The 24,263-nt window shown below is 52.0% G+C and overlaps 1 protein-coding gene across 1 annotated transcript in view; it reads left to right on the forward strand.

Moving 5' to 3' along the window:
• The window catches only part of PSD (pleckstrin and Sec7 domain containing), a 47,384-nt gene that overhangs the window by 1,468 nt on the left and 21,653 nt on the right, over window positions 1-24,263 (forward strand). The window contains 6 exon segments of the mRNA XM_064144844.1: window positions 1,177-1,293; window positions 10,978-11,572; window positions 11,574-11,894; window positions 11,973-12,075; window positions 12,570-13,038; window positions 18,174-18,617. Coding sequence (XP_064000914.1) covers window positions 11,105-11,572; window positions 11,574-11,894; window positions 11,973-12,075; window positions 12,570-13,038; window positions 18,174-18,617 — 1,805 coding nt within the window. The 5' untranslated portion in view covers window positions 1,177-1,293; window positions 10,978-11,104.

Genomic DNA, 24,263 nt, shown 5'->3' on the forward strand with positions numbered 1-24,263 from the left:
ACCAGCCTCTTTATGTTTTTCATTTTATCTGATCTAGCTGGATTGTCTGAGTCACTTCCCTAGGAGACTGCTGGTAGCAGGGTGCAGAGAAGGGCTGAAAGTCAGCCCAGACAGAATTTGGTACCACAGGGAGGCACAGAAGCACTGTCAAAATAGAGGCAAAAGTAAGACGCAGTTTTGTTTATCTGTCCTTCATTGCATCCCAACCTTTTCCTGTCTTGTGCTGCACGTGGAGAAGGTGAAGACTTTCCTACTTTCCTTAATATATGATGCTAAGGCAGAGCCTCAAGAGCTGGTTAGTGCAGGACCACCTCTAAGAAGCCACACAGAGCATCATTCAGGAATCACTTCAGCTTACTTGCTGCTTGTGGGCAGCAGTCACTGTGCCAGGGCTGGAGCACTGTAGCCTCTCAGGCAGTACTGTCTGTTTTCCAGATGAAGCTCTCAGGGTTGGCATGGTCAGCATTGCCTTGGAAAACCCAGGGACACTGTGCTGGCTTAAGAACAGGCTGGATGGCTGGGCCCAGAGAGTGGTGGTGAATGGAGCTACATCCAGTTGGCAGCCAGTCACTTGTGGTGTGCCTCAGGGATCAGTGCTGGGCCCAGTCCTGTTTAATATCTCCACTGATGATCTGGATGAGGGGTTTGAGTCCACCATCAGTAAGTTTGCAGATGGCACCAAGTTCAGGGCATGTGTCGATCTGTTAGAGGGTAGAAGGGTTCTGCAGAGGGCCCAGGACAGATCGGATAGATGGACACAGTCCGATGCCATGAGTTTTAACACGTTCCAGTGCAGGGTTCTGCACTTTAGCCACAACAAACCTCTTTAGCCCCTGACACCAGTGGAGCTCTGAGTTTGCTGTCTTAGTATTTAGGGGAGTGCAAGCAAGATGGGGAAAAGACAGCTGAACGTGCCAGTTGTATTGGGACACAACAAAGGTGGCTGCCTTTGGAAGGGCATGGATCTCCCCAGTCAGAGTCCAGCCACTCAGTACCTGGCCAGTGAGGGCAACCAGGGTCAGGCAACCAGACATCTGTTCATCTGTGGTGGTTTTAGTAGATCAATATGTTGGCTTGAGGCTATGGTTACTGAAATGTAACATGTGCCATGTACTACAAATTATGGACTGTTTGCATCTGTGAAATGCTCAAGACTGTTCTCTTTCTTCTCCATAGTTGATTGCAGATAAAGAGCATCATAGCCTGTTACTGCATTGCTGGGTTGTGTACTGAAACACAGATTTACACCATCAGGATGTCCAGTGGAGCTAGCAACCCAGAACTACACCAATGGTAAGGATCCCAAATCAGTAGTTTCATACTAGAGTCTGTAAAGTTTTCCTGTATGTAGAGTGGTTGTGGTATGGCTGTACAGCACTGCAGTACAGGATTGGGTAGTATAACTTAGCAGTGAAGGAATAACTCAAAGCAAATGAGTTTGAAGGACCAGACTTTTGTTCCACTCAACTCAGTCAAAACTTGCAGCAAGCTTCTGCCTTTCTGGTGGCATTTGCTTCGCCTAAGATGTGTCTGGATTTTTCTTGACAAGTAGCTGTAAGTCTCCTTCCTAAGCTTCAGCTAGATGCACATTTCTAGTAGAGCCCTGTTACTACAAACTGGTCTGGCAAAACAGTCTCTTAAGTTCCCTTAAGACCGGGGAGATTCACCTTGCTAGTCAAGAAAAAGGATGAGGGCAGAGCCTGGGCTAAAAACTTCCTTGTTTAAGCTTGGAGAACTGCCAGCTTCTAGATTTTAAAGAGGATGTGGGAAAGATAATTGCAACTGCTCCTGGAAGACCAGTTAATTCCCATAATTTATGTTGAAAGAGAAATAAAAGGGCTGCATCATAGAATCAACTAGGTTGGAAGAGACCTCTGAGATCATCCAGTCCAACCTATCACCCAGCCCTGTCTACTGGTGTCCATAAGTCCTATGAGTTCAGTGGTAAGCCTGCTGGAGACAGAACATAAGAGATGGGGAAATGGAGCTGAGAAGTGTTTAAGTTAACCCAGATGGCATGGTTTCAACATATGCCTTGTTAGTTCCATGGCACACTGTGTGCCTGGTGTTATTCAGGCAGCCCCAGCTCCTGGCTTAAAGAGGGTGCCTGCTGCAAGATCAGTGAGGTGAGCTTGAATGTGTTTTCCCTTCAAGGGGGAGCTGCATCTGTCATGACTCACTAGGCACGTGCCAATCACTTCTAGTTTGTTCCCTCCTTAAGACACTCTTTTGGACAAAGTGTGTCTCAAGCTGCCTGTTCCCAGAAGCAATGCTGGATTGTGACACCTACAGTGCTTGCAGGGCAGCTGGAGAAGTGCACAGGTACTTTCAACAGGCAGGGACACTGGTCAATCTCATGGCTATTCTGTTATTCCAGCGGCTACTGATGTCCTGTGAGAGAAAGCAGGGCTCTTGCATCAGGCCTTGATCCATAATGATGAGAGACCAAGCTGAGCCCTGGGGGGAGGAAGCAGATTAGCTCCCAACTGCTGCTGCAGCTTTCTTGTGTCTTCTTTAGAAACATATGGTGCTGGCTTGATCTCAGAAACAGGGCTTGGCCTCATGTCTGATCCTGCTGGCACCTTCATCTTCATGAACATTCCTCTGAAGTGAAGAGAGACTTCACACAGTTCCACTGCTGACAAACAGTGCTGGTGCCTATCTGTACTACTTTTGAAGAGTCTAGAGGAGCAGTTTGGTCTTGACTTCATCCTATGGAAAGTAGGGGTGAGGTTTAGGGAATCTGGAGCTGAAGGGAGGGTCTCTTGTAGTTATAAGGGCTAACCTCAAGTCAGGAATCCCAGGCTTTTGTTTCCAGAGGTGGTTCTGATTTATTGGCTGATCTTAGGCAAGTTTTCCTACCCGTGGCCCTTGACTTTTCACTTCCATTGAAAATGCAGTTATTTCCACATCAAAAGCATATTAAGAGGTTTGGCAGCGCATTTCCTGCAGGGTTCCCTGAGGCTGGTGCCATGGGAAGGTACAACTTACTTTTAGGAGATTGGTATGGTGCCAAGCAAACACTAACCTGCTGTCCCAAGATCTATCATCTCATAAGATGTCTTGGCACCTTTCTGGCTAGACACCATTAGCCTTGCAAAGATACAGGGAGCATTTGCTTTACAGATTTCACTGGTCTCAAGTAGGGCAACAGAAAAAGTCTTTTCAAGAATACCAGTAGTTCTGCAGTGTTCACTGCTTAAGATGTAAGATTCTTAAGATGAGTGTATGCAGCACCCCAGGAGTATCTCAACACTGGCTTCCCTTGGATTCTCACCATGTTCTTTCAAAGGATCTGGCTCCACATTCTCCCTGGCTGCAGGATAAGCCTGACACCCATTATCGCTCTTAGGGTTGGAGTGGACTGTAGCTGGACTTCTTGGTTGCGTGGGAGGAGGTGTTGAGCCCACAGGCATTCAGTTTGTGCTGAGACTGCACAGTGCCACCACAAGCCATTTTTAAAATGGTGAAACAGGAACCTGTGATGCCTTCTGTTCAGTTCTTCCATGTACACATCACATTCCTCTTTCTCTTACTGAGAATGGGATCTAACTATACAGTCAGGGCTTAAAAAAAATAGAAGAAAAAATAAATAGAAGTAAAGCAAGGCCAAATTGTGCAACTCAGGGTTGGAAGAGAAACGTGCATGAGGAATGCCCACCTACAGACTAATGCAGGGCTGTTCTGCAGCATCCCCCTCATGAATCTACTGCTTACAAGCTTACAGTATATCCTTTGCGTGTGTCTTCATAAATCTTCATGGTAGCAGGGTTTGCTCAGTTGTGCCGTGCTCGAAAGAACTCCTTTTTAACTGACCTCATAGAGTTTCCACACCATTTATACAATTCTCTATGTATCTATGTTCCCCTTTCCTGGGCCAGGCTGTGTGCCTGGAGCTTGCCGTTTCTTTTCTGCATAAGGTACTCCCTATATTCACTGTCTTTAGTCCTTCTTACACCTTTCACCTTTCCACATGTGAATCCTAAGGCTGAAGGTGGGGGAAGACATCACAACTTACTGTTTCAGAGATCATCTGGAGAGTAGCTCCAGAGATCTGTGCTGAAGCACAAACCATGCCTTGGGAGACTAAATCAGAGAACTGGTGATTTACTGGTGATTTGGTTGCTTCAGACTGAATTTGTCTCTTTGGTGCACACTCACTGTGCTGAGGTGGGTCTGATGAGTGACCTGCTGGCACCTAAGAAGCTCTGCCCCCAGTGGAGAGTGCATCCCACCATCCACAAATCTTCTGCTTTCCTTCAAGACTATCTTTTCACTGAGCATCTTTCTACCAAGAGATACTCCCACACAATTGTTCCCCTAACTGCTGTGTAGGGAGATTATTTATGGCTCAAGCTGTGATGAGGCCACACCTCCCACATCCCCAGGACAAGTTTTACCACACAGGCATTTCTACCTTCATCTTAACTGAGCAATGCAGGGGAAAGCCCACTTACTGTGCAGGTGCTGCCTAAGGCTGGAATGGAGTCTGAGGGGCTTCTTGTAACAGACAGTGTTCCTAGGGCATAGCCCAAATATTTTGTTACAGCTCCCTCTGAGTCCCAGCAAGCAGCTTTTTCTACTTCCTCTCTACACCTCTGCTCTTCCAACCTCTGTCCCTCCTGTGGGTGGGGGGCAGGCAGGCAGCAGCTATCCCTCACATACAATGCAGTCTGCACTGTTTTTTCTTTCTAGTAAGACATTTTACAGTCTATCTTCTCCCAGAGCACCTTTTACCCTGGAAAATCCTGTCATGGTCCCTTGTGCCTGCCCCACACAAGGCAGCTGCAAGAGGCACAGGGTGGTGCAGGTGTGCTCTCCCCTGATCCAGGTCTAGGCAGAAGCCTGAGGTTTCAGCAGGGAGTGAGCAGAAACTCCAGCATTGCCTTTTTGTCACGAGTAAGCTGTAAAGCAGCATTTGTATCATGAACTGTCAAGGGAGGCTATTTTCACCATTTGTCCATAACTGCCAGCCTGGTGGAATAACAGAGAAGTGGATCACCCCATTGAAGACTTGCTCATACTGCAGTGGCTTTTTTAATATATAGCTAGGATCTGATTGAGTATTGGCACTGGAGGCAAAGGGCATTAATTAGAGCCCTGTAGTTAAGTCTAGGCCCTGAGGGAACACATGCAACCTAGTTGGTTGCCCCGGTGCCCTCAATGAAAACAGAAGAAATGTTCAGTTTCCCTTGCCCTCACTGAGACCCATCTCCTTTGGGGTTGGAGTTACTCTTTCCACAGAACTTCCAGTGAGATAGATGAGAAGCACCCATCTGCTGAAGGAGTGGCTATACCTACTTGCAGAGCTACACTGCAAATGTGCCTGAGTCCAAAGCACAGCCCAGCTGACTTTGGCAGCAATGAGACAGAATATGGCAGTACCATATTTGCAGTGCCTTATGCACAAGCAGTTCCAAAGGAAATAGCTCTGACAGCCCCTCTGTGTTCAGGGGAGCAGCCTGAACATGAACCAGAGTGTTTACTCCAAGTGGAGCTGCAGCTGCAGAAGTGCCTTTCTAGAGACTGAGTTGTGTCCCTCAGGAAAGGCTGAGCATCAGCCCCTCCTGGAGCCAGCTGGGGAAAGGAGCTCCTGTCTACCCACTCCTAACCCGAATATCGTGATCTTTGTCTCTTCCAAGCTACAAGTTCATCATTGTACTGCCCTGGCAACACCCACACTCTTCTGGTCTCAGGAGTGAGAGCTGCATTGCAGGTTTGTGAAGAAAAGCAAGGGGAATGCTGGCAATAGTTAGAAAATTGGAAGCTGCCTATGACTGAGCTTAAGAAACTGTCAGAGCCCAAGAAGCTGAAAGGGATGACATTGAGTTAGGTGGACCCTCACACAGGAATAATGTGATTATCTGTGGGAAAAGACTGGAAGTGCTGCAGTGCCAAAGTGACAGTAAAGAGGGTTCCCAATACACTGGACTCCTACTTCTCTAGCTAAACCCAGTGCATTTCGGCTGTGGATTAGAGCATGGGGAACTGTCTTGTCCCCTTCTGTCATCTGGCCAAGGGATTTCCTACTCCCTCCTGCTCTGCATCAGTTGGAGAGGGGCTTATATCAGTGTTCCCTGGACTCACTTACATGGCACACATCCTGTGGGAAGACAAGTGGGATATGGAGCAGAGTGTGGTAGGGTGAGCAACAGTTACTGTCAGGGAAACAGACATTGTTTGGAAGGAAACATTTTCTGTAAATGGTCTGGATCTTCAGGGTAGGTGACAGGAAAGGATGCCTCCCTCACCCTCTACATCTCTCAGCACAGCTGTGGGCAGGTGCTGGGAAGGCACAAGGCATGGCTAGTCCCAGTACACACTGGGAAAGCTCTGGGCTCTTCCACTTGGTTAAATTTGTCACTCCAGCTCCAGCTTAGAGAAAAGCCTTCCTCCTCCCCACCCTCCTGGCATCAAGAAGCTGCTGAAGGAATCAGGTCGTTGATCCTGCAGCAACAAGGCCCCTAATTAGCCCAGCTTCTTGAAGTCTGACAGGAAAGCTGGCTGCGTGTAAGGCAGCTCAGGGACCCACAGTCTCTGGCGTGGGGGAGTGGGGCCCAGCACAAGCAGGAGCATGGAGAAGGAGGGAGAAAACTACAAGCCCTCAATGCATTAAATATGAAGAGAGGCTGCTCAGCCACCTATTTTCTCCTCATGTCCCCATGCCTGGAAGGAGTGACACTGAGAGCAGGCAGGCATGGAGCTGGGCTCACTGCAGGCAGGGAAAGCATCAAGGAGGGGCAGCTCTGCCCAAATTCCTCTTGCAGGCACGGCATGCACATGAGGCCCTACCTCCCCTGGGCCTCTCTTCGCACACACTTTTAATAACGATTGCTGGGCTGGGTAATAAAGTGCTGCTTAATAGTGAATTGATCTGGCAGCCTGAGCAGGCAGGGAGTGCTGGTTGCCAGCTCCAGCAGCTGCCATGTGCAGACCTGGTGTGGTGGCAGCATAAAGGCCAGGGTATTGCTAGTGCACTGATGGCCTTGGGCACCCAGCTGCTACATTTGAGCAAGCACATGCCTCTGGTGCAGCAAAGCTTCCCATGCCTGCACAGGACACAAAGGATGGATGTTGCTCTTCTCATAGCACAAAGTCGTTTCCTGAGATGGCATTTGCCATCCTTCAGGTGACTGGTGACACAGTGATGTCATGTCTCTGTTGGCCTGGATACCTTGGCATCTGTGGCTATGGTGTGCCTAGGGTGAAGGCCAGCTGAGAGGTGAGTCCCAGCATGAGGTCTGTACCCTAAAGCAAGAGCCCACAGCCCACTGAGGGTGGCCAGTGGTCCAGGCAACACAGGAGCTTTTGTCTTCTTGTCCTTGTGGTCTCCTAGCGGTGGTGGGACATGGGAGCAGCCTATACCCTGCACCACAAGGCACAATAGGCAAGGCTATACATGGTCATGCCCACAGTCACACATGCGTTTGAGCAGACCTGTCACGCATGGCAGTGTGCACGGTGACAAATGGAGGTGTACACACCAGGACATGGGGATCTGTGTAGTGTTACACTGGGACATGCACACCAGCACACGGGGTCACGATGCCGGTGCATGAGGCCAAGTTCACAGAGGGACGTGAGGATGTGCACAACGGGAGACCAGGACCTGCACGGTGCTACCCCGCGGACATGCTTCTGCATGTCCACAGTGCACCACGACCCGAAGGGTGCTACCACGGGAGACGCCCGCTCGCACACGTGAACGTGCACCCGGAGGCCGGCGTGGGTCCGGCCGCTCCTCACTGAGGGCGTACCGGTGCCACTGGGTGGGGCGCAGCCCCCGGCGGGGGTTTTCCATTGGCTGCCGGGCGTGTCAGCGGAGCGGAGTGACAGCTCCGGGCCGGGATTAGCGCGGCGGGGAGCGGCGGGCTGGGGCCAGTCGCACTGTAGCGTACTGTACCGTACCGCACCGCGCCACGGCACGCCGCGTTGTGCCGTGCCCGACGGGACGGACAGAGCCGAGCCGTGCCGTGCCGCGGCAGCGCGGAACAGCGGCGCAGAAGATGCGGCTACGGCTGTGGCACTGCCGGTAAGGCTCGGGGAGCGGAGCGGGGCGCGGCGGGGGGCCAGAGCGGATCGGCGGGGAAAGTTGCAGCAGTTGCTGCGGGGGACGAGGCGGCTCTGCGTCCTCTCGGCGGCGGTGACCAGAGGGCGGCGGCGCCGTGTTGTAGTGGCAACAGTGGATGCCTGGCGGTGCCGCCACCTGCTCGTAGCTGCAGCGGCCTCAGTGTGTCGGTGTAATGAGCGACGGGCACGGGGCCCCTGCTCGGACCGGAGGAGCTCGGCGGGGGAGAGGCGGAGGGCTCCGCGGTGGGAGTGGGCTATTCTGTCCGCCCTTCTGGCCAAGGGGGCTCCCTGCTCATCCGGATGAATGTCACATCCACTTAGGTCTGATCCCTCCGAGACGGGAGGTGCCTGACGAAGGAGGCCAGGTTGGAGAGGAGCGGGGAGGAAAGGGCAGGATCGGCACCGGCTGGATGGGGGTGGCACGTCCCCTGCCTGCTTTGATACCCCCTCTGAAAGGGATCCTCTGTTTTGTCCCACAGCCTCAGGGCCACCGGGCATCCCTCCTCAGTCACCAGGGCACCCTCTGAAACTGCTCTGTGTCCCTCCTGGGTGCAGTGGCACCTTCTGGGGGCCATCCTACTCTGGCACCCACTGTCTGGTTTCCCCCATTCTCTGCCACCAGTCCTGACAGCAGTATCGTGTCTGGCACACAAATACAGCCCCTTGTGTGAATTCAGCCACCAGTCCTGCACGCCTTGCTTCCCTCCCATCCAGGTCCCGTTCTTTGCTCATTCTGCTTGCATGCTTCTCCGGCTCCTATGTGTTGTCCCCACACGCTTCTGGCGTGGGTGCCTGCTTCCCCCGCAACGTAAGCAGCGCCTGCTGTCTGCTGCCTTCACCCTACATCGCCCTGCTCAGCCAGGCAAGTGCCTGCCCAGGGAGTAGCCATTCCCTGTTGCACGGGGTACAGCTCAAAACAAGGCCACAGGGAAAATCCCTGGATATTCCTTTGGCCACTAAGAAGGGCCAGCCAGGAGAAGCCAGTTTCTAGCTGTATATTTTCTTGAATAAATTAAATCCCCAGTTGGTGTGCAGCTCTCGGCTATCAAACTGTAGCTCTTGAGTTTTTCTCTTTGAACATGTGCCATGGGCTGACCAGGCAGTATCCCTCTGAGCTTTACATTGCAGGATTTCTCCCGCCTTCAGGCAATGGGACCAGCAAGGCTCCCTCCATCCCACCAGTGCCTTACAGCCCAGCCCATTCATCACAGTGATTTAAAAAGCGTTGGTTTGATTCATGACTTAAATCAGCAAGCAGGAAGCCTTAGTTCCATCATTGATTTTTCATCTGTGTTGCATTTGTGCTTTTTACCTTTTATTATTAAAGAAAAGCTCACTCTGCTGGATAGTGTAGCCATCTGGCTTCAGTGGCTTGCAGATGGGCATGGCCTTTACTCTGAATTTGATAATTCTCCTTTGATAACCAGGAGGACACACTGTGCTTATCCCATTTATTTTAGCAATAACTCACATGTATTGAGACAGACTGTTTTTTGTAGATTTGTTGTGTTACAGCAAATGCCAACTATTCCTAGTGATATTTTTTTTCCTTGGCATGGGTGTCAGTCTGTGTTGAGATAATAAGTGGAATTTAATTTCAAATATATAAACCCCACATCTTTATTATTTATCAGTTAACTTCAGCAACTTTAAGCGTGAAAACAACTGCAACAGGAAAAAAAAAAAGACAGTAACTGACCTGTTAAACAGAAAAGTGTATTTTTGTGGTGAGTGAATTACAGATTGTTGCTGCTCAGCAGGAGCCAGATTTTTTTAGAAGTGTGATAGTGCAGATAGATGGGCTCCTGCCTCACAGGGATAATTTGGGCTATTTTATTAAGCGTTGTGTCTCTGCATCTCTGAAGCCTAAACACCATTGAAAATCTAGCCCCACATCCTTCAGAATTTAATCTGGTTCATACTTGGAAACAGGAAGAAGAAATTATGCTTTCCTCTTTTTTCACTACTGGCATGTGGTTTTTTACCTTCAAATTATGAGATCTAAGTGAAGGACTTAGCATTTTGGCACCAGTCAATAGGCAAAAGCAGCCAAGGCAGAATCTTCTTTGCACACTAGGAATTCAGAGAAACTTGAGGAAGTTTTAGCTCCACTAGGAGAAAGAAAATTATCAGCAGTGCTGGTGAGGGCTCTAGGCCCTTCCTTCCCCTGCAGCCACCTGCTTGCCTGCTGCTGAGGGGTGGCTGGTCTCACTTGGATAAACATTTCTGGCAGAGGCAGGCAGACAGGTGAGCTGTGTGCAGGGTGGGCATATTTGTTTCCCTAGGGCAGCATTGCTTTTTTGGGTCTGCAGGTGTTGACAGCTCTGTCTGTGCCACCAGTGGCGAATGCAGTGTGTGCCAACGTGACACACATTCAACCCAGGCTGACCTCCAAAGAGAGAGGCTCCTTGCCCATGCTGCTTTTGTTAAACTCCTTGAGCAAGTGTAAGTGGAGGATGTCTTAGCAATCCAGTATATCTTTTTTTTTCTCCTCTTACTGAAGTGATTTTAGTAGGGTGTGAGTAGTGAATGTATTCAACCTGAAGCAGGATGAATGAAACTCATTTTAAAGCACATAGTGTGCTCTCATGCTGTCTCTTGGGTGCTCGTCTGTGGGGTTAATGCCTGAGCATCCTGGCACCCTGGGAAGAAAGCAAATGCTCTGGGAGCCTGGAAACTGAGCGAAGGGCTGCCAGTGTCCCTGCAGTGGGGTGGGGTGGTTTCAAAATGAACCTTGCCTGCTTCTTGCAGCAGGAGATTAAAGGGGGCTGTCTCACCTGGAGCATCTCTTTATTCTGATGCTCCTTGTCTCCTGCGAGGGCAGGGCACTTACTGCCTGTCCTTCCCATGGCCCCAGACTCCTCATGTTCCCCCTCCCCTAACCAGCTTTCCTTGCCCTTATTTCAGGGCTGCCTGAGGATGCGTTGCCCCTCGACCTGGCCATCATCTCAGGGGTGCCAAGAGCCTGCCTCACTGTCCCTGTGCCACCTTGCTGGGTTCCAGACCTGACGCCTTCGTGGCCATCTCTGGTGGGATGGCCCAGGCGGGGGGACCCATCCGCTTCTACCCCGAGGAGGGCTGTGCTGCCTCACCCCCAGCGTTTGCCCGTGGGGCTGACCGGAGGCCCTGGCTGGCCGGAGAGAGCCCGAAGGCTGGCAGGCACAGCCCCCCCCGCTGCCTCACCCCCAACCTCAACGCCGGCCGCCTCCACCTCCTGCGCAAGGGCCTGGCCCTCGACGCCCGCCGCTGCCCCCTTGGCCTCTACAACAGCACCGGCTCCTTGGCCCGCAAGCCGGTGGAAGCAGCTTCCTTCGGCAATGGCAGCTGCCCTGGCGCAGGTGGCCTGACGGCTCCCTGCACCCCGCGACGGGGCCGGCCCGGGCCTGCCCTCTCTTCCCTGGGCAGCGGCAGCCGCAGCCCGCCGATGGCAGCTGCACCGGAGGGACACAGCTCTGTGGTCACCTTTCGCTTCATTGAGAAGGCCAGCGTGCAGACCCTGGGCGGCATGCCGCCCCCCCCAGCCCCACAGGGACAACGGGCCCCGCAGCCTCAGCCGCAGCCTAGAGCTTGGCAGGGACGTGCAGTCCCCCAGGTCCCAGCCCCTGCTCCTGCCCCAGGAACAGCTCCTGAGCACACTGAAGCTAGAGGCCTCAGCCTCTGACCCCCTCCTAACTGGGAGAAGGGCCTCAGGGGTGATGCCTCCCTGTGGGAAGGAGCCCTGCGCCTTCAATTCCGACTGCCTGGGCCGCTCCCTCACCAACGGGCTGCCGGAAGACTTCTCCACCTTCACCAGGAGGCCCCTGAAGCCAGAGCCCCGACCCCAGGTAGGTGCCAAGGTGTCCTGAGTGGGCATGGGCTCTGCACTGGAGTCCTTTGCACACTCACTGCTCTTCTCTCTGCAGGGCAGCACCTGGCTGTACCCTCGTCAGAGCTCAGCCCATGCGCAGCGCATTGCCAGGGCCAAGTGGGAATTCTTCTACGGCTCCTCGGATGCTCTTAAGACAGGTAAGAAGTTGGGGAGGGATGCTCTTGGCTGGACTGCTGTCTCCTTTGCAAGTGTAACCACTGCCCTGGGGCTGCTCATCCCATGGGACAGCCGACATCTCCCCTAAATCAGCCAGTCTGTGCCCTCCTGAAGCCAGGTTCTGCATGTACCAGCTTCCCCCCGGCGTTCTCTGTGATCATGCAGAGCATTGTGCAGAGTGGATAGATAACGCAGAGCTCTGCCCCCTGACAGCCCCTGGCTGTCTGCAGAAGGGCGCCAGGGCTCGCAGGGGCTCATGGCTGGCTGTGGGGTACACTAGCACTGATAGTACCCTATTTCAGCCTCTCCTACCCTTTTTCCTTCTGGCTTCCTTCCTCTATTCCCTGCTGTCTATCACATGTGTGACCCCACAGTTGGGGTGTGTGTGTGTGTGTGTGTGATGCTGCAGGAGCAGCTCCCCAGCACTCCCCAGTGCAGCTCCCTGCAACTCTGAGTGCTTGGGACTTCCTTGCAGGCCCCTCCGCCCCTGACTCTTCTCTCCTGGCTGAGACCCCCAAGAAGCCTGTCTGCCCACCACCCACTAAACCACCAAGGTCAGTGCCCGAGCACAGCTTGAGCCACGTGGAGGTGGAGATAGAGATGTCTCCTCCAAGCAGCCAGATGCCTGGTTCCTGCGAGACTGGGATTATAAGGAGGACTGTGAAGTACTCTGAGACAGACCTGGACACTGTGCCACTGAGGTGCTATCGTGAAACCAACATCGATGATATCCTGGCTGAGAAGGAAGAGGTGGATTCGGCAATTGAGAGCCAGAAGGACAGTGAGAGTAACCCAAGCTTTGGGGGCACCCCAGGCAGGAGGAACAGCACACCAGAAGAGCCCCCTACCCTGGGCACCAGCTTCCCAAAGGGTGGGCTGCAGGATGGGGACGCAAATGAAGATGATGAGGTGTTTGAGGCAACGAGGAAGGAAAACAGGGAAAGGTGAGGCATTGTGCATGAGGGCAAAAGGCTCCTCTTGCCTTTCTTATTGTCCACTGCATGGCAAAATGGGCTCTGCTGAAATAGTTTCTGAATCAAAAATCTCAGTATCTCCATGCAAGCTGTGTGTGTGGATCAGATGGCGTTCCGGATCACCCTGCTGGGTCTGGGACTGAAACAAGGAGGTGGCCCTCATTGCCCTGCAGAAAGTGTAGGCCAGAACAAATGGTCCAGCCCTAGACAACACACCATGGGTCTTGGTCCTCTGGGATGAGCCTGCGGCTCAGGTCACCCACTTAATCTGAGGCATCCCAATATGCTTTGCCCCAGTGCTGCTGGACATTGGGGTGATGGTGTCAGGGCACCTGCAATTGCTGTGTGCTGATAGGTGCTGCTAGGCTGCTTTCCCCTCCACAGTTGACTCTGCTTCCATTTTTCTTGGCCTCGATAGGTATTTGCCATGTTTGGGAAAGTGCAAGGGATATACTGGGTTGGACAAAACCTTTTGTTGTCTTTCTTGTAATTTTTCACTTGTGTGGAAAATCACCCTGTGCTGGGAGCATGTGAAACTGAGGTTGTCATCTGCTCTGTGCCAGACACTGGCAGTTAGGACATACTGAGATGGTGTTTTGGTCTTGTGGCACAGGGCTCTGACCTATGGAGTGGTGGTTTGACAGGCATCCTTTGCCTGCTGCAGGAGGCACCAGGAAGGGAAGGATTTAAAAAAGACCTTTGTGGGACAACTGCCTGGAGGGGGAAGGCCCTGAGAAGGAGCAGGAGATGCCTGTGCAGGCAAGAACAGCCAAGGGCATCTTCTGACAGGGGTACAAGCAGAGAGTCTTGGGTGAGATGAGTGGGCTCAGCATCATCAACAAGTGGCCCACAAAAGTGAGGAGGTCTTGCCTGGGAAGTGCAAAGCCAGGGCAATGCCTGGGATGCCACATGGCAGCACATACTCACCTAGCCATGCAAAAGACAGGTGGGAGAGCATTTAGGTGGAAGAAAATGAAAAGGGAGGTTTTGATGGCAGTGGTAGGAAAATACAATGAAAACATAGTGGTGTTCCTGTGCTGGGAAGAAGCATGAAGGTGCTGGGCTGATGAGAGGGAAGGTATTCCAAGAGGAGCTGGGCTCCTGACGGTTTGTCTAGTCCTTGCATCTATAGTACAGGGAGTGGATATATCACTTCCTATTCTCAAAAGCTTTGGATTCTAGGGAAAAGCTGAAAAACTATTTTTAATATTTTTTTCCCAGATTAATAGTAATGCAAGGTTTATTTTCACTGCAAGCAAATTCAAGTTATTGTAACTATTGTCTTGCATAGAGGTACTGTATTTTCAAGTGTGTTCTAGGCCACTAAGAATCCTTTGAGCTCTAAGCCTAGACCTGTTTTTTGTCCTCTGAGACACCTTGTTGTATCTCCCTAGGCTGCACTGAATCCTCAATGTGTCCTTAAATGCATTGTTGCTCCTAAAGATGGTGCTCCTGGTATAATTGCTGATAGGGGCTTCATGTTTGTTTTACGTGGCTTCCATGGCCACTATGACAAGTTTGGGGTTTTTTTGCTTTGCGGACCCCTGAATATTCCCCAGGTAGGTGCAGACACTGCTGATAGAATCTTGAAAATCACAAGCCTCAAACCACAAGCTTGTTTAGCCCTTCCATCACAGCCTAAGTTTTTGCTTACGCGCTGTTTCTCAGCTCTGCAGCTGCAGTTGTCCTCTCTGTTTACCAGTCACCAGTATTGATGTTTTCTGCTTCAAGCTTTCTGCTTTGCCTGCTCACAGGAGGGGTAATTAGGAAGCCTTCTGGGCTCCCCAGAGCTGGCTCTGCTCTGCTGCTATTGCATCCCCAGCCCATCTTGGTAGCTGGTAAGGATCAGCCCTACAAAATTACTGAAGCATCTTTGAATGCTAATTTGCAGCATTTAGACTTGTAAATCCCTTTGAAAACCTAGTCTCAAGGTTTTAGTACCCTCTTCAAGGGATATTTTGGCTTGGTGCTATCTTGTTGTTCTTCATATTCTGTCCAAAGGGCATCTTCTTTGGTAATTTAACCTCCCAAAATGAGAGAGCATGCTAAGAGCTAGCTAAAAACATCCAGCGCCAATTTAAACAAGACATGGAAAGTAGTGGAAGAAAGAGTGTCTTCTTCCAGCAAATTCACACCCTAAATATATTTAGAGTCAGATCTACCAGCTCTAGTCTAAGTTTTTACTGCCTTTATCCCAAATAGTCCTAGAGAGCTGAGACCTGGCAGCAAGAATAGACTCAATTCCCTTCCTCCACAAGCACTGGGAGATGTGCTGGCTAAGCTGAAGCCTGGGCCTGGCTTGGCCTGCAGCATGGTACCTGGACGGGTAAGAGAGAAGAGGCTTTGCTCCCCTGAGAGCATAGAGGGCTGTCAGGAGGCAGAGATGCCTTTTGTCCCTTCAAGCAAGGCATTCTTGCTCAGGAAAGCCCTTGGATCTTCTACCTGGGGAGCCTTTCCAGAGCCTTCATGTAAGAAAACTGCAGGTTACACCCCAATTTCACAAATGCTTTGTCATGTGCTTAACCTGCCTCAGTAGTCTCAAGCTTCTGATGCGTGTTGAAATAAGTCTCTCTCCCAGAGCCCAACGTGGCCATGAAGCTGCGGCTCAGTGTGATTCTCCTGCACTACACAGGCTTGAGCTAGAGAACCTATGCTCAAGGTGACACCAACAGGCAACTGCCAGTGAGTTGGGTGAGGCACCTGCAGCTCAACAGGGAGGGCTATAAAAGCTCTGTTCAGAGAGGAATACAGTGAAGGGCTGTTGTGTGGTGCTGTAGGGCCTCATCTTTGAGCCATGCTGGGATCTTCACACAGCACCTATGTGGGGTATGTCTGGGACAGTCAGGATCTGAAGGGGCACAGGGGTATTTGATAGAGAGAAAACTGCTGAGGGCCTGAGGAGAGAGGCTTTCCCCTCTTCTCCCTGCACTGTGGACAGCATGTCTTTGCAAGAGCAGATGGGGAGAACCAGGCGAGCCCCTTTCCCTCCCTCAGCCATCAGAAGCAAGTGCAGAAGCCCAGCTGCACAGCCCTTGTAAGTCCGTGCAGAAAGCCCTTCTGAAGTGCTGCTGGCTTTGGCACTAACATACAATGCAGAGTGGCCATCGGCTCCCGGGATGCACTTGGCTCTCCCAAGGAAAGTTCAGCTCCTCTCCCGCCCCAGCTCAAGGATAGAAATGTATTTGCTTTCCCGCTGCCCGTCACCCCTGCGCAGATACTTGATTAGAGCCTCTGCCTCTTCTCCTCTGCTCCACTCCACTCCGCTGCGTTCGACTTGGTGATGGTGTGGTGACCCCTCCTGGGGGGGTGCAGCTGCGTACAGGGGGCTGGGCAGCGCAGCATCTAGGTCCAAGCAGCAGTGGTATGTGCGGGCAACACTGCGTCTGTGCTGCTGCGACTAGTTCCTTCTGGAACTGAGCGGCTTTGTGCTTGGTATTTCACAGTGGAGAGGTTGCTTCCAGAACTCAGAGGGTGTGGACAAAACCAACTGTGGTTTTTTTGTGTCTTGGTGACAATATACTTGATCATAAAATGGAGCCCAGCTCCCTCTCCTGGGAGCAAGGTCCTTTCCATCAACTGGTGTTGTCCTGCCTCTTACCCTCTTTACGGATTTTGAGGCACAAAATGAAGTCAACATTAGCTTGCTTTAATTGTGTGCAGCAGCTGGGTAGTAAGGACAGTGAATGCACATTTGCATCTGTAAAGCTCATCTGCAAATGTTAAAGAGGTCTTTTCTGCCTTGTCCTCATCAGAAAGCCACCCCAGAGGTGGCTGATCCTGGGGCTTCTATGGCAATGGTAAGAACATGCAGCAGTGCTGCAGTGCCAGAGGAACGCTGGTGGATGGGTGAGAGTAGCCTCCACCCTGCCTTGCTTACCTGTGTCTGTGCTGCCCTTGAAGCCAGCCAGCACTCTGGGGGAACCAAGCTGACACTTCTTGGCCTGAAGAAGTAATCACAGTGAGACTTTTGAGCAGTATGCAAAGGCTAATGAATGAAAATTATTTGGTACTTGTAACAGCAACACATCTTCTGAGCCCTCTGTGCAAAGCTGTTTGTTCATAACAAATGTTATGACAAGCTGGAGCAGTTCCTCTCTAATCACAGGAGAGAGTGGCATAACAAGTGCTTTTCTGCTACGCTAATAAAATGATAGTGGCTTATGAGTAAAGTAAGCTTTTAGGGCTGTGTTTATGCTTGTACAGCTGAAGCTTTGATGTTCCCTGGCTTGGTAGTGTCCCTGTTGTCACATTTTCAGATGGATGGGCAGGCTACACTTAACCTCATTTACAGGACAAAATACTCAGGACTTCAGGGTTGGAAACTCCTGTGTTGGTCTGGACCCAGACCTATGTATGGGACAGGCTGGGCTTTCCTGATGGACTGATCCTTAACAAGACGAAGAGCCACTGCCAAGGCTGGGTTCTAGGATGTGGGCCAGCTCAGGTCCCTGATCCCAGAGCTGGGTGTGAGGGTCTTTCTGTACTGTCTGGGAAACCTGTGTCTCAGAATCACCTTGTTCTGGGTCCTTTATATCTCCTGGGACTCTGCATCACCTTGTGCTAGGTCCCAGACATCTGGGAGTAGCCAGCAGGCCTTGCAGGTGGTTGTTGATCATGCTCTGAGTGCGCTGGTCAGCGACCATGGTGCTGTGTTAACGGAGGAAGGTGTAACACTAGTCTGAGCAGCTACAGGAGGAGCCTTCTGGGTGCAGGGAGCTTTAAAGGCTCATAGAAAATTCAGGCACTTCCAGATTTGGTTGGATGTGGAGCTGAACCACATCCTGCTTGAGCCCTTTATTGGATGTAAGCTGAAATCAAGTGACTGGGAGCAGTAGCCATCTCATAAGCTTCTTATGAAGATGAGCCACTAAAGGAGTAAAAATCTGTGGCGCATTAAAGGAGAAGCATATGTCTAGAGAGAGGCCAGCCCAGTCCCTGTTCCCATAATGTCTTGGGTAGATGAGGCCTCTCCTTGGAGGTCTAAAGATGTTCAGATATTTTTGCCCTTCCCATTTTCCTTCTGGAACAGCACAAGAGCTTTTATTTCAGGGCTTTGATCCCTTGCTCCTTAGTGACAAGTTCTCCTCACTTTTTTTCCCCTCTAGGATTATGGACCGAGACACGCAGGGTATGCTCAAGTCTCCAGTGCCCTTCCTCCTTGGGCATAGCCTCTCCAAGGATGGTATGGATTCTTTCAGCAAGCATTTTGAGAGCATCATGGAGTCCCATCGAGCCAAAGGCACATCCTACACCAGCCTGGACTCCATTGACATTCTCTCCTCCCCAGCCTGTACGCATGGGACCGTTTTCACTTTTGACCTCCCAACCCTCACCCCAGAAATACAAGGACAGATCCGGGACAGTGCTAAGCTCATTGAGGAGAACTTTGCTCCTCTGGCTCACTTGGAGCCAGACTCTGGGACCAGTTCAGCCACAGATGCCCCCTGGATGGAGAGAGAGGAGGAACGGGGCAAACGAAGGAAGGGTGCTCGGCACAGCCCTTGCTGCTCAGAGGAAAGCTTTGGTACTCCCTTGGCCTCCAATGTGAGGTGAGTGACCAAAGTTGCTTGCTGTCCAGCTAAGCCAAGACTGGGTGTAAAGTCTGACCCTATGCATCATGTTTTGCCTCCAGAGCCTACCTTGTATTGCTGGGAAAGAGGGGAAGGGTCAGGACTGGGCGCGCTGGATTTTCTTTGTACAGACTTTGATGAGTCTCTGTGTGAGGCTGTGTCCAGGCTGAGATGCTGCTACCATCCTGCACCACTACTACCCTTCCAGCAAGGTCTGGTGGGGCAGGTTGGCAGGCTGCATCTTTTCTCTTTTGCAGGGTACTCATACAGATTGTGGTCAGGTTTGGTCTGGATGCCAGATCCGGTCCAGTGGTTTGGCTGCAGAGTTGGCAACTCTCAGAGAACTTAGTGTCTCAGTCATGCCAGTGCTGACCTTCCTGTTTGCATTGCCCTCCTGAAAAATCTTTTCTCCCAGTGACCTGTGCAATGCCAGAGGCTCTTGTATCCTTTGCCCACCTTCTAGGCTTTGACCTTTTCCACATCAAGCTTTTTGGGTTTAGTCTTTTTGAGGTGAAACTTATGTCACTTTCATTTGCAACCCATGCCATTCTTTTAGGCTCAGCTTGGAGTGGCCAGGTGGGGACCTGAGCTCTGTGTTGTCTCTGGTGTCTGCAGTCAAGAGAGGGGATATCACATCTACTCTGTGGTCCCTGGATCACTCCAAGGTCATTTTGGGACAGAGAAACCCCATGTTAGGCCTTCTCTTTCTTTGGGACACTGAAGCCAGGGCCATGGTGGCACAGAGGCCAGGCAAGGTTTGTGCAGTAAAACTGGTGATACATGAGAGGCAAAAGGCAGTGAATGGTGGGAATATTCAGCCATGATAAGTGATCTCTACAGGAAGAACTGGCTTCCTAGACCACTGCCAAGACAAGGGCCTGAAACAGCAGCCTGGAGAAACTGAATGGACAGTGACTGACTTAACCATCCACAGGATGCCATTATACCACAGCAGCACCACTGCAGGGGCGCAGGAAGGTGTCAAGAGATGCAGCTGGTGGCAAGATGGCAATGAGATGACTTTTTTTCTGAGGTGAGATTTTTTTCTGGCTGGTTTACAGTCAGTGGAGCACAGAGCACAGTGCTGAGGGTGCTGTAGTACTGCTCTTCCCTCCTAGCTTGCTTTCAGAGTTGTGCTGGGCTGTGGCACAGGCCGTGGAGGGTTGTTGTGTGTCCTTCTAAATTGCCCTGGATCTTTGCTGAATCCATTTTTGCTGAGCCTCTTCCACTCCTCACAAGCAGGTGTATTTCTCCTTCGGTGGCAGGGGAGCACAGAGGAAACCCAGCTGCAACCATCACAGCACTCCCTAGCCTGGGGATGCTGAGGCTTGGGCTTCCCATAAGCACCAACCTTGCCCTCTATTACATACACACAAAATGTCCCAAGCAACTATCTTTTCTATTTAAAAAACATTTTTTTTTTTATTATTGGTAGGTCTCTGCACAGCTCTTTGGTTGATTCAGGCCCCATTTCTTGCCCATCTCTTGGGCTGTGAGGGCTATTCAGACTTGCCATGCTGCCCCAAAGTTTGAGAGCAGTTGCTTTGGCTCCAGTAGTGACCTGAAGTGGAGGCTGCAGGAAAGACAGTGAGAAATGAGGGATGGGTAGGCAGGGCCCTTCCACAGGCTACTGGCAGGCAGCAGCCCAGTTCTTTGCTCACCAGCATGGAGTGAGCCTCCCCTTGCAGCCCCAGTGGGTGATAGCAGACAGGGAGGCAGGTGTGGCTGACATATGCTGCCTTGTGCAGTGCAGAAGAGTGGAAATTTGGGACTAGGAGCAGGAACTCAACAGGACAGCACAGAAGTCATGAAGTACCAGGAACTAAGACAGCCCTAAGCTAAGACAGGGTCAGTCCTCAGGCGGCAGGGCTTTCTGGCAAGGAAGAGGTACAAGAAGTTTCCTCTTTCCCCATCACTGGTGTTACCAACTTTCTAGACACTGAGTGTAGCTGGCCATGAAGCTAAGGTTTGCCATGTAGTTTGAGAAAGAGGTATCTGAACTGATTGCTTCAAGATTCCTACAAGATGGAACCAGCAGCCCCTGTTCCATCTGAACATAAGAAAAAACTTACTTTGAGTGTGACAGAATGCTGAAACTGATTGCCCAGAGAGGGTCATGGACTGTTTTTCTCTGGAGATATTCAAAATCTGCATGGACATGTTCCTGTGCAGCCTGACCTAGGTGAACCTGCTTTAGCAGAGGGGTTGGACTAGATGACCTCCAGAAGTCTCTTCTAACCCCTACTGTTCTGTGATTCTGGTACCTGGTAAAGCTGATCTGCTTCAGCAGGGAGTATTCTCGTGATGCTTCCACTAAGGGGTAGCTGGTGAAAGAAGCTAAGGAATTTCTGCAGTCATCACAATACAAGACAGGGCCAGAGCAGGGCATTCATCATTGTTGGCAGTCACAAGCACAACTGGCACCAGCTGAGATGGAATGGGGACCAAAGGCAGGGGACCTCTTTGGTAGAGGCTGTGTTTTCAGTCTCAGGGTTGTCAGAGATGACCTCACTCTGCAGGGCTTTGGCATAAAGGGTGAGCAACACCATCAGGGCTAGGCCTGTGTGTGCTGCTCTGTGGCCATTCTCCTTGTGCTCCCCAAACCCCTTGGTGTTAATTATCGGAATGGCTGGTGTTGGGGTCTGGGCTGTGGATGGTCCTGCAGACTGTGACTTTCCATCTCTTGGTGCCAGGGATGGCCAAGCTGGTAATGTCCCCTACATTACCGGGGAAATGCATTGTGCCCTGTCCCAGTGGCCTTGATTGACACAGTCTCGTGACTTAAATCAAGGCTCTGGTGACCCTTAGCAGACGAAGGTCTGAGACCACACTTCTGTCTTGACCTTGTATGTGGGGAGCGTGACTAAATGCAGAGCCATCAAGGCCTCTCTGGATGCTGGGATGCCTGTACTTTCTCTGGTGGCCTTGGCTGAAAGGAAGAAAACAATGGCTGAAAAGCAAAGGTCCAAGAGTTGACCTCTTCCCCACCTCTCCACAGCTGGACACCCCCCAGTAGCACCCCCAGTACGAGACAGAGGCTCTGTGAGTAGGTTATCCTACTGTCTGGGTGAGAGGTGAAGGTGCACAGGACAGATCCCCTGCACTCACTGAGAGAAGGGTGCAGTTCAGGCAGCCTGTCCCTGAGGCCCTGACAGTGCCCGTATGTGGGGGCAGGACCCTCCAGGGCTGACAGAGTCCCGGCGGGGCTGGCAGAGGTAGGGCTGACAGAGACCGGGTTGGCAGGGGCAGGTGTTGTGCCCATGGGCAGGCATTATGGGCTGCAGGGATGCACGTGGGTAACCTGCAGCTCCCTAAGGATGCAAGCCTCCTGAAATTAAGCCGCCCAGCTTCTCCTGCCTTCCCACTCTTCCTTGCCCTTGCCTCCTCATTCCAGTCCCAGATGAGGGCCAGCCGAGAGAAGAGATGGGAATTGTCTCCCGCGGAAGCTCTGCCGGGACCCGCAGTCGGGGCCATCGCCCGAGGGGGGACGGAAAGAAGGGCAGGCTGGAGAAGCACCAGCAAAGGAGGGGGGACACGATACCATAGCGAGGGGCAGCACAGCCGGAGCCTCGCTAGAGGGAGAGCTCAGCCCTCAGCTGCGGCTGCGTGGGAGTCCCGTGGAGCTCCTGGGTTGGCAGCCGCCCGGTAGGGAGTGAAACCTTCCCTGCCAGAGCGCTGCTGCCTGCGTGTGCTGGAGCGCCGGGGCCCTGCCAGTCAGCTCTGCTGCGTTTCTGTATAAGGTCCCTTTTGTTACTGCAGCAGTCGGTGAGCCTGTGCCCCTCCCCTTCCCGAGGCCAAACGCAGGTCTGTCAGCTAGCTGAGCTCCCACTTGGCACTGGGCAGACTGGTGAGATGATGCCCTGAGGGCTGTTCCCAGTTTGGGGCCCCGTATGGTGAATTCCGGGTGTGATGCAGGAGCTTGTGGATGAGAGCTGAGCAGAGGAAGGAGGGCAAGGAGGAAGGGATAAAGATAAGGGAAGGGAGGGATGGGGTGGAGTGAAGAGTGGGAGCACAGGAGTGGGACAGATATGGGGTGGAGGATGAAGAGATTTCTCTACAAGCATTGGCATGGCAATAAATAGGGCACAAGCCTGAGGGGATTTTCTCCCAAGGGTTTCCATGTCGAGCCATGAAGGGCAGCAAGAGGTGGGAAACAGGATACATCAGTGCTGTGCAGCATGGAGGTCTGGGGCAGCAGGCAGGGTCCCAGGGCTGGCAGGGCTGCACACAGAGGCAGGAATGCAGCCCCTTGTTTTAGGTGTTAATTCCAGGCATGGGTCTGACACAGAACCCCTAGATTGGACTTTGCTCAAAGGTCCAAGAGGCCCAGGTTTCCCTGTGCTGACACCATGGCTTCTCTGTCTCTGAAGAAGACAACCGTCCAACCAGCAGGTAAGTAACCACGTTTTAAAGCTCCAGAAATTTTGTCGTGGGATTGCAAAGCCAGCAGCTCTCTCTGCAGGAGTGGTTGTGTCCCCTACAAGAGGGGCTGGTGGGGTGGGTTGATGGATGACAGACAGGCATCTCCAAAGAGGGCTTGCATTGCAGGGGAGGCTTTGAAAGTCTGTAGAGAAAGAGGACTGAGGAGGGCCATAGCAACCCAAAGTTTGGTCCTGTCTGGGTCTGGCAGCAGTAACGCTGGTCGGTGCTTCTGTGGCTGGGTGATTTGAGGACCAGGTTGGACTCCAAGGCTGCCAGAAAGCAGAACCAGCACTGCCTGTGATTGGAGGCTGGCCTGGCTGACCTTCAAGTGTCCTCCCAGCTCTGACTTTAATTGTGTGAGGAATGAACCAGCCCAGATCTTGGATGTCATAAATCAAAGTCACTCTGCTGAGACCAGTGGAGGGAGCTGCGTTTATTTAGCTCAGCCAAAGATCCAGTCTGGTACATTCTTAGCAGCAATATTAGGCAGGCTGAGCTCACTTGGTGGAGACATCAGGCATCTAGCATCTAGCCGTGTGGGGGGGAATTGAGGGCAGAGTGCTGCTCTGCCCCGTGCATCTGTCCCTCGGGCTCAGACCAGATTCCTGCCCTGTTCTTCTGTGGTGCAGGATGCAAACCAGCCTCCCACGGGGAGCAAGTGCCACTTGCATTGTGGTTGGAGGTTTTGAGTTTCGTACAGCAGATGTCTCACCTGGAAAAGTGTCAGGCAAGACTTGGACAATCCAGGAGCTCAGCTAAGCACCCATAGCTGAAACCAGTTGCCACACAGCCCAGCCTGTCCCCAGGGATTTTGCTCCTTCACTTTTCACAGGGAGCAGGGCACTGGTGCAAGAAAGATCCCACCATGGGAAAGGTCTCACCATGCAGATATATCCTAGCTGACAGCTAAGTGCTGGAGGTCAGTCATCTAGAAATGGCTTTGCTGATCTGGTGCCTTACTGGTGCCCCACATCCAGGAGAGATTTGTTCCTGGTTGCTGTCACCCACAGAGAGAACATGGGTCTGAGTGAGCTTGGTTTGTGATGGCAAGGTGGAGAGGGTGTCAGGGCTCCTGCAGTGATATGCTGCATTGCAGGGAGGGAAGGTGCTGCAGTCTCTTCTGCTAGGCTCTGGGCAGTAGAGGAATATTGGGTCGAGATGTGCTCCAGGAAAGGAGCATTTGGCCCTGAAGAGGAACAAATG

Source organism: Pogoniulus pusillus, chromosome 6, assembly GCF_015220805.1.
Source record: "Pogoniulus pusillus isolate bPogPus1 chromosome 6, bPogPus1.pri, whole genome shotgun sequence".
Lineage (NCBI taxonomy): Eukaryota > Metazoa > Chordata > Aves > Piciformes > Lybiidae > Pogoniulus > Pogoniulus pusillus.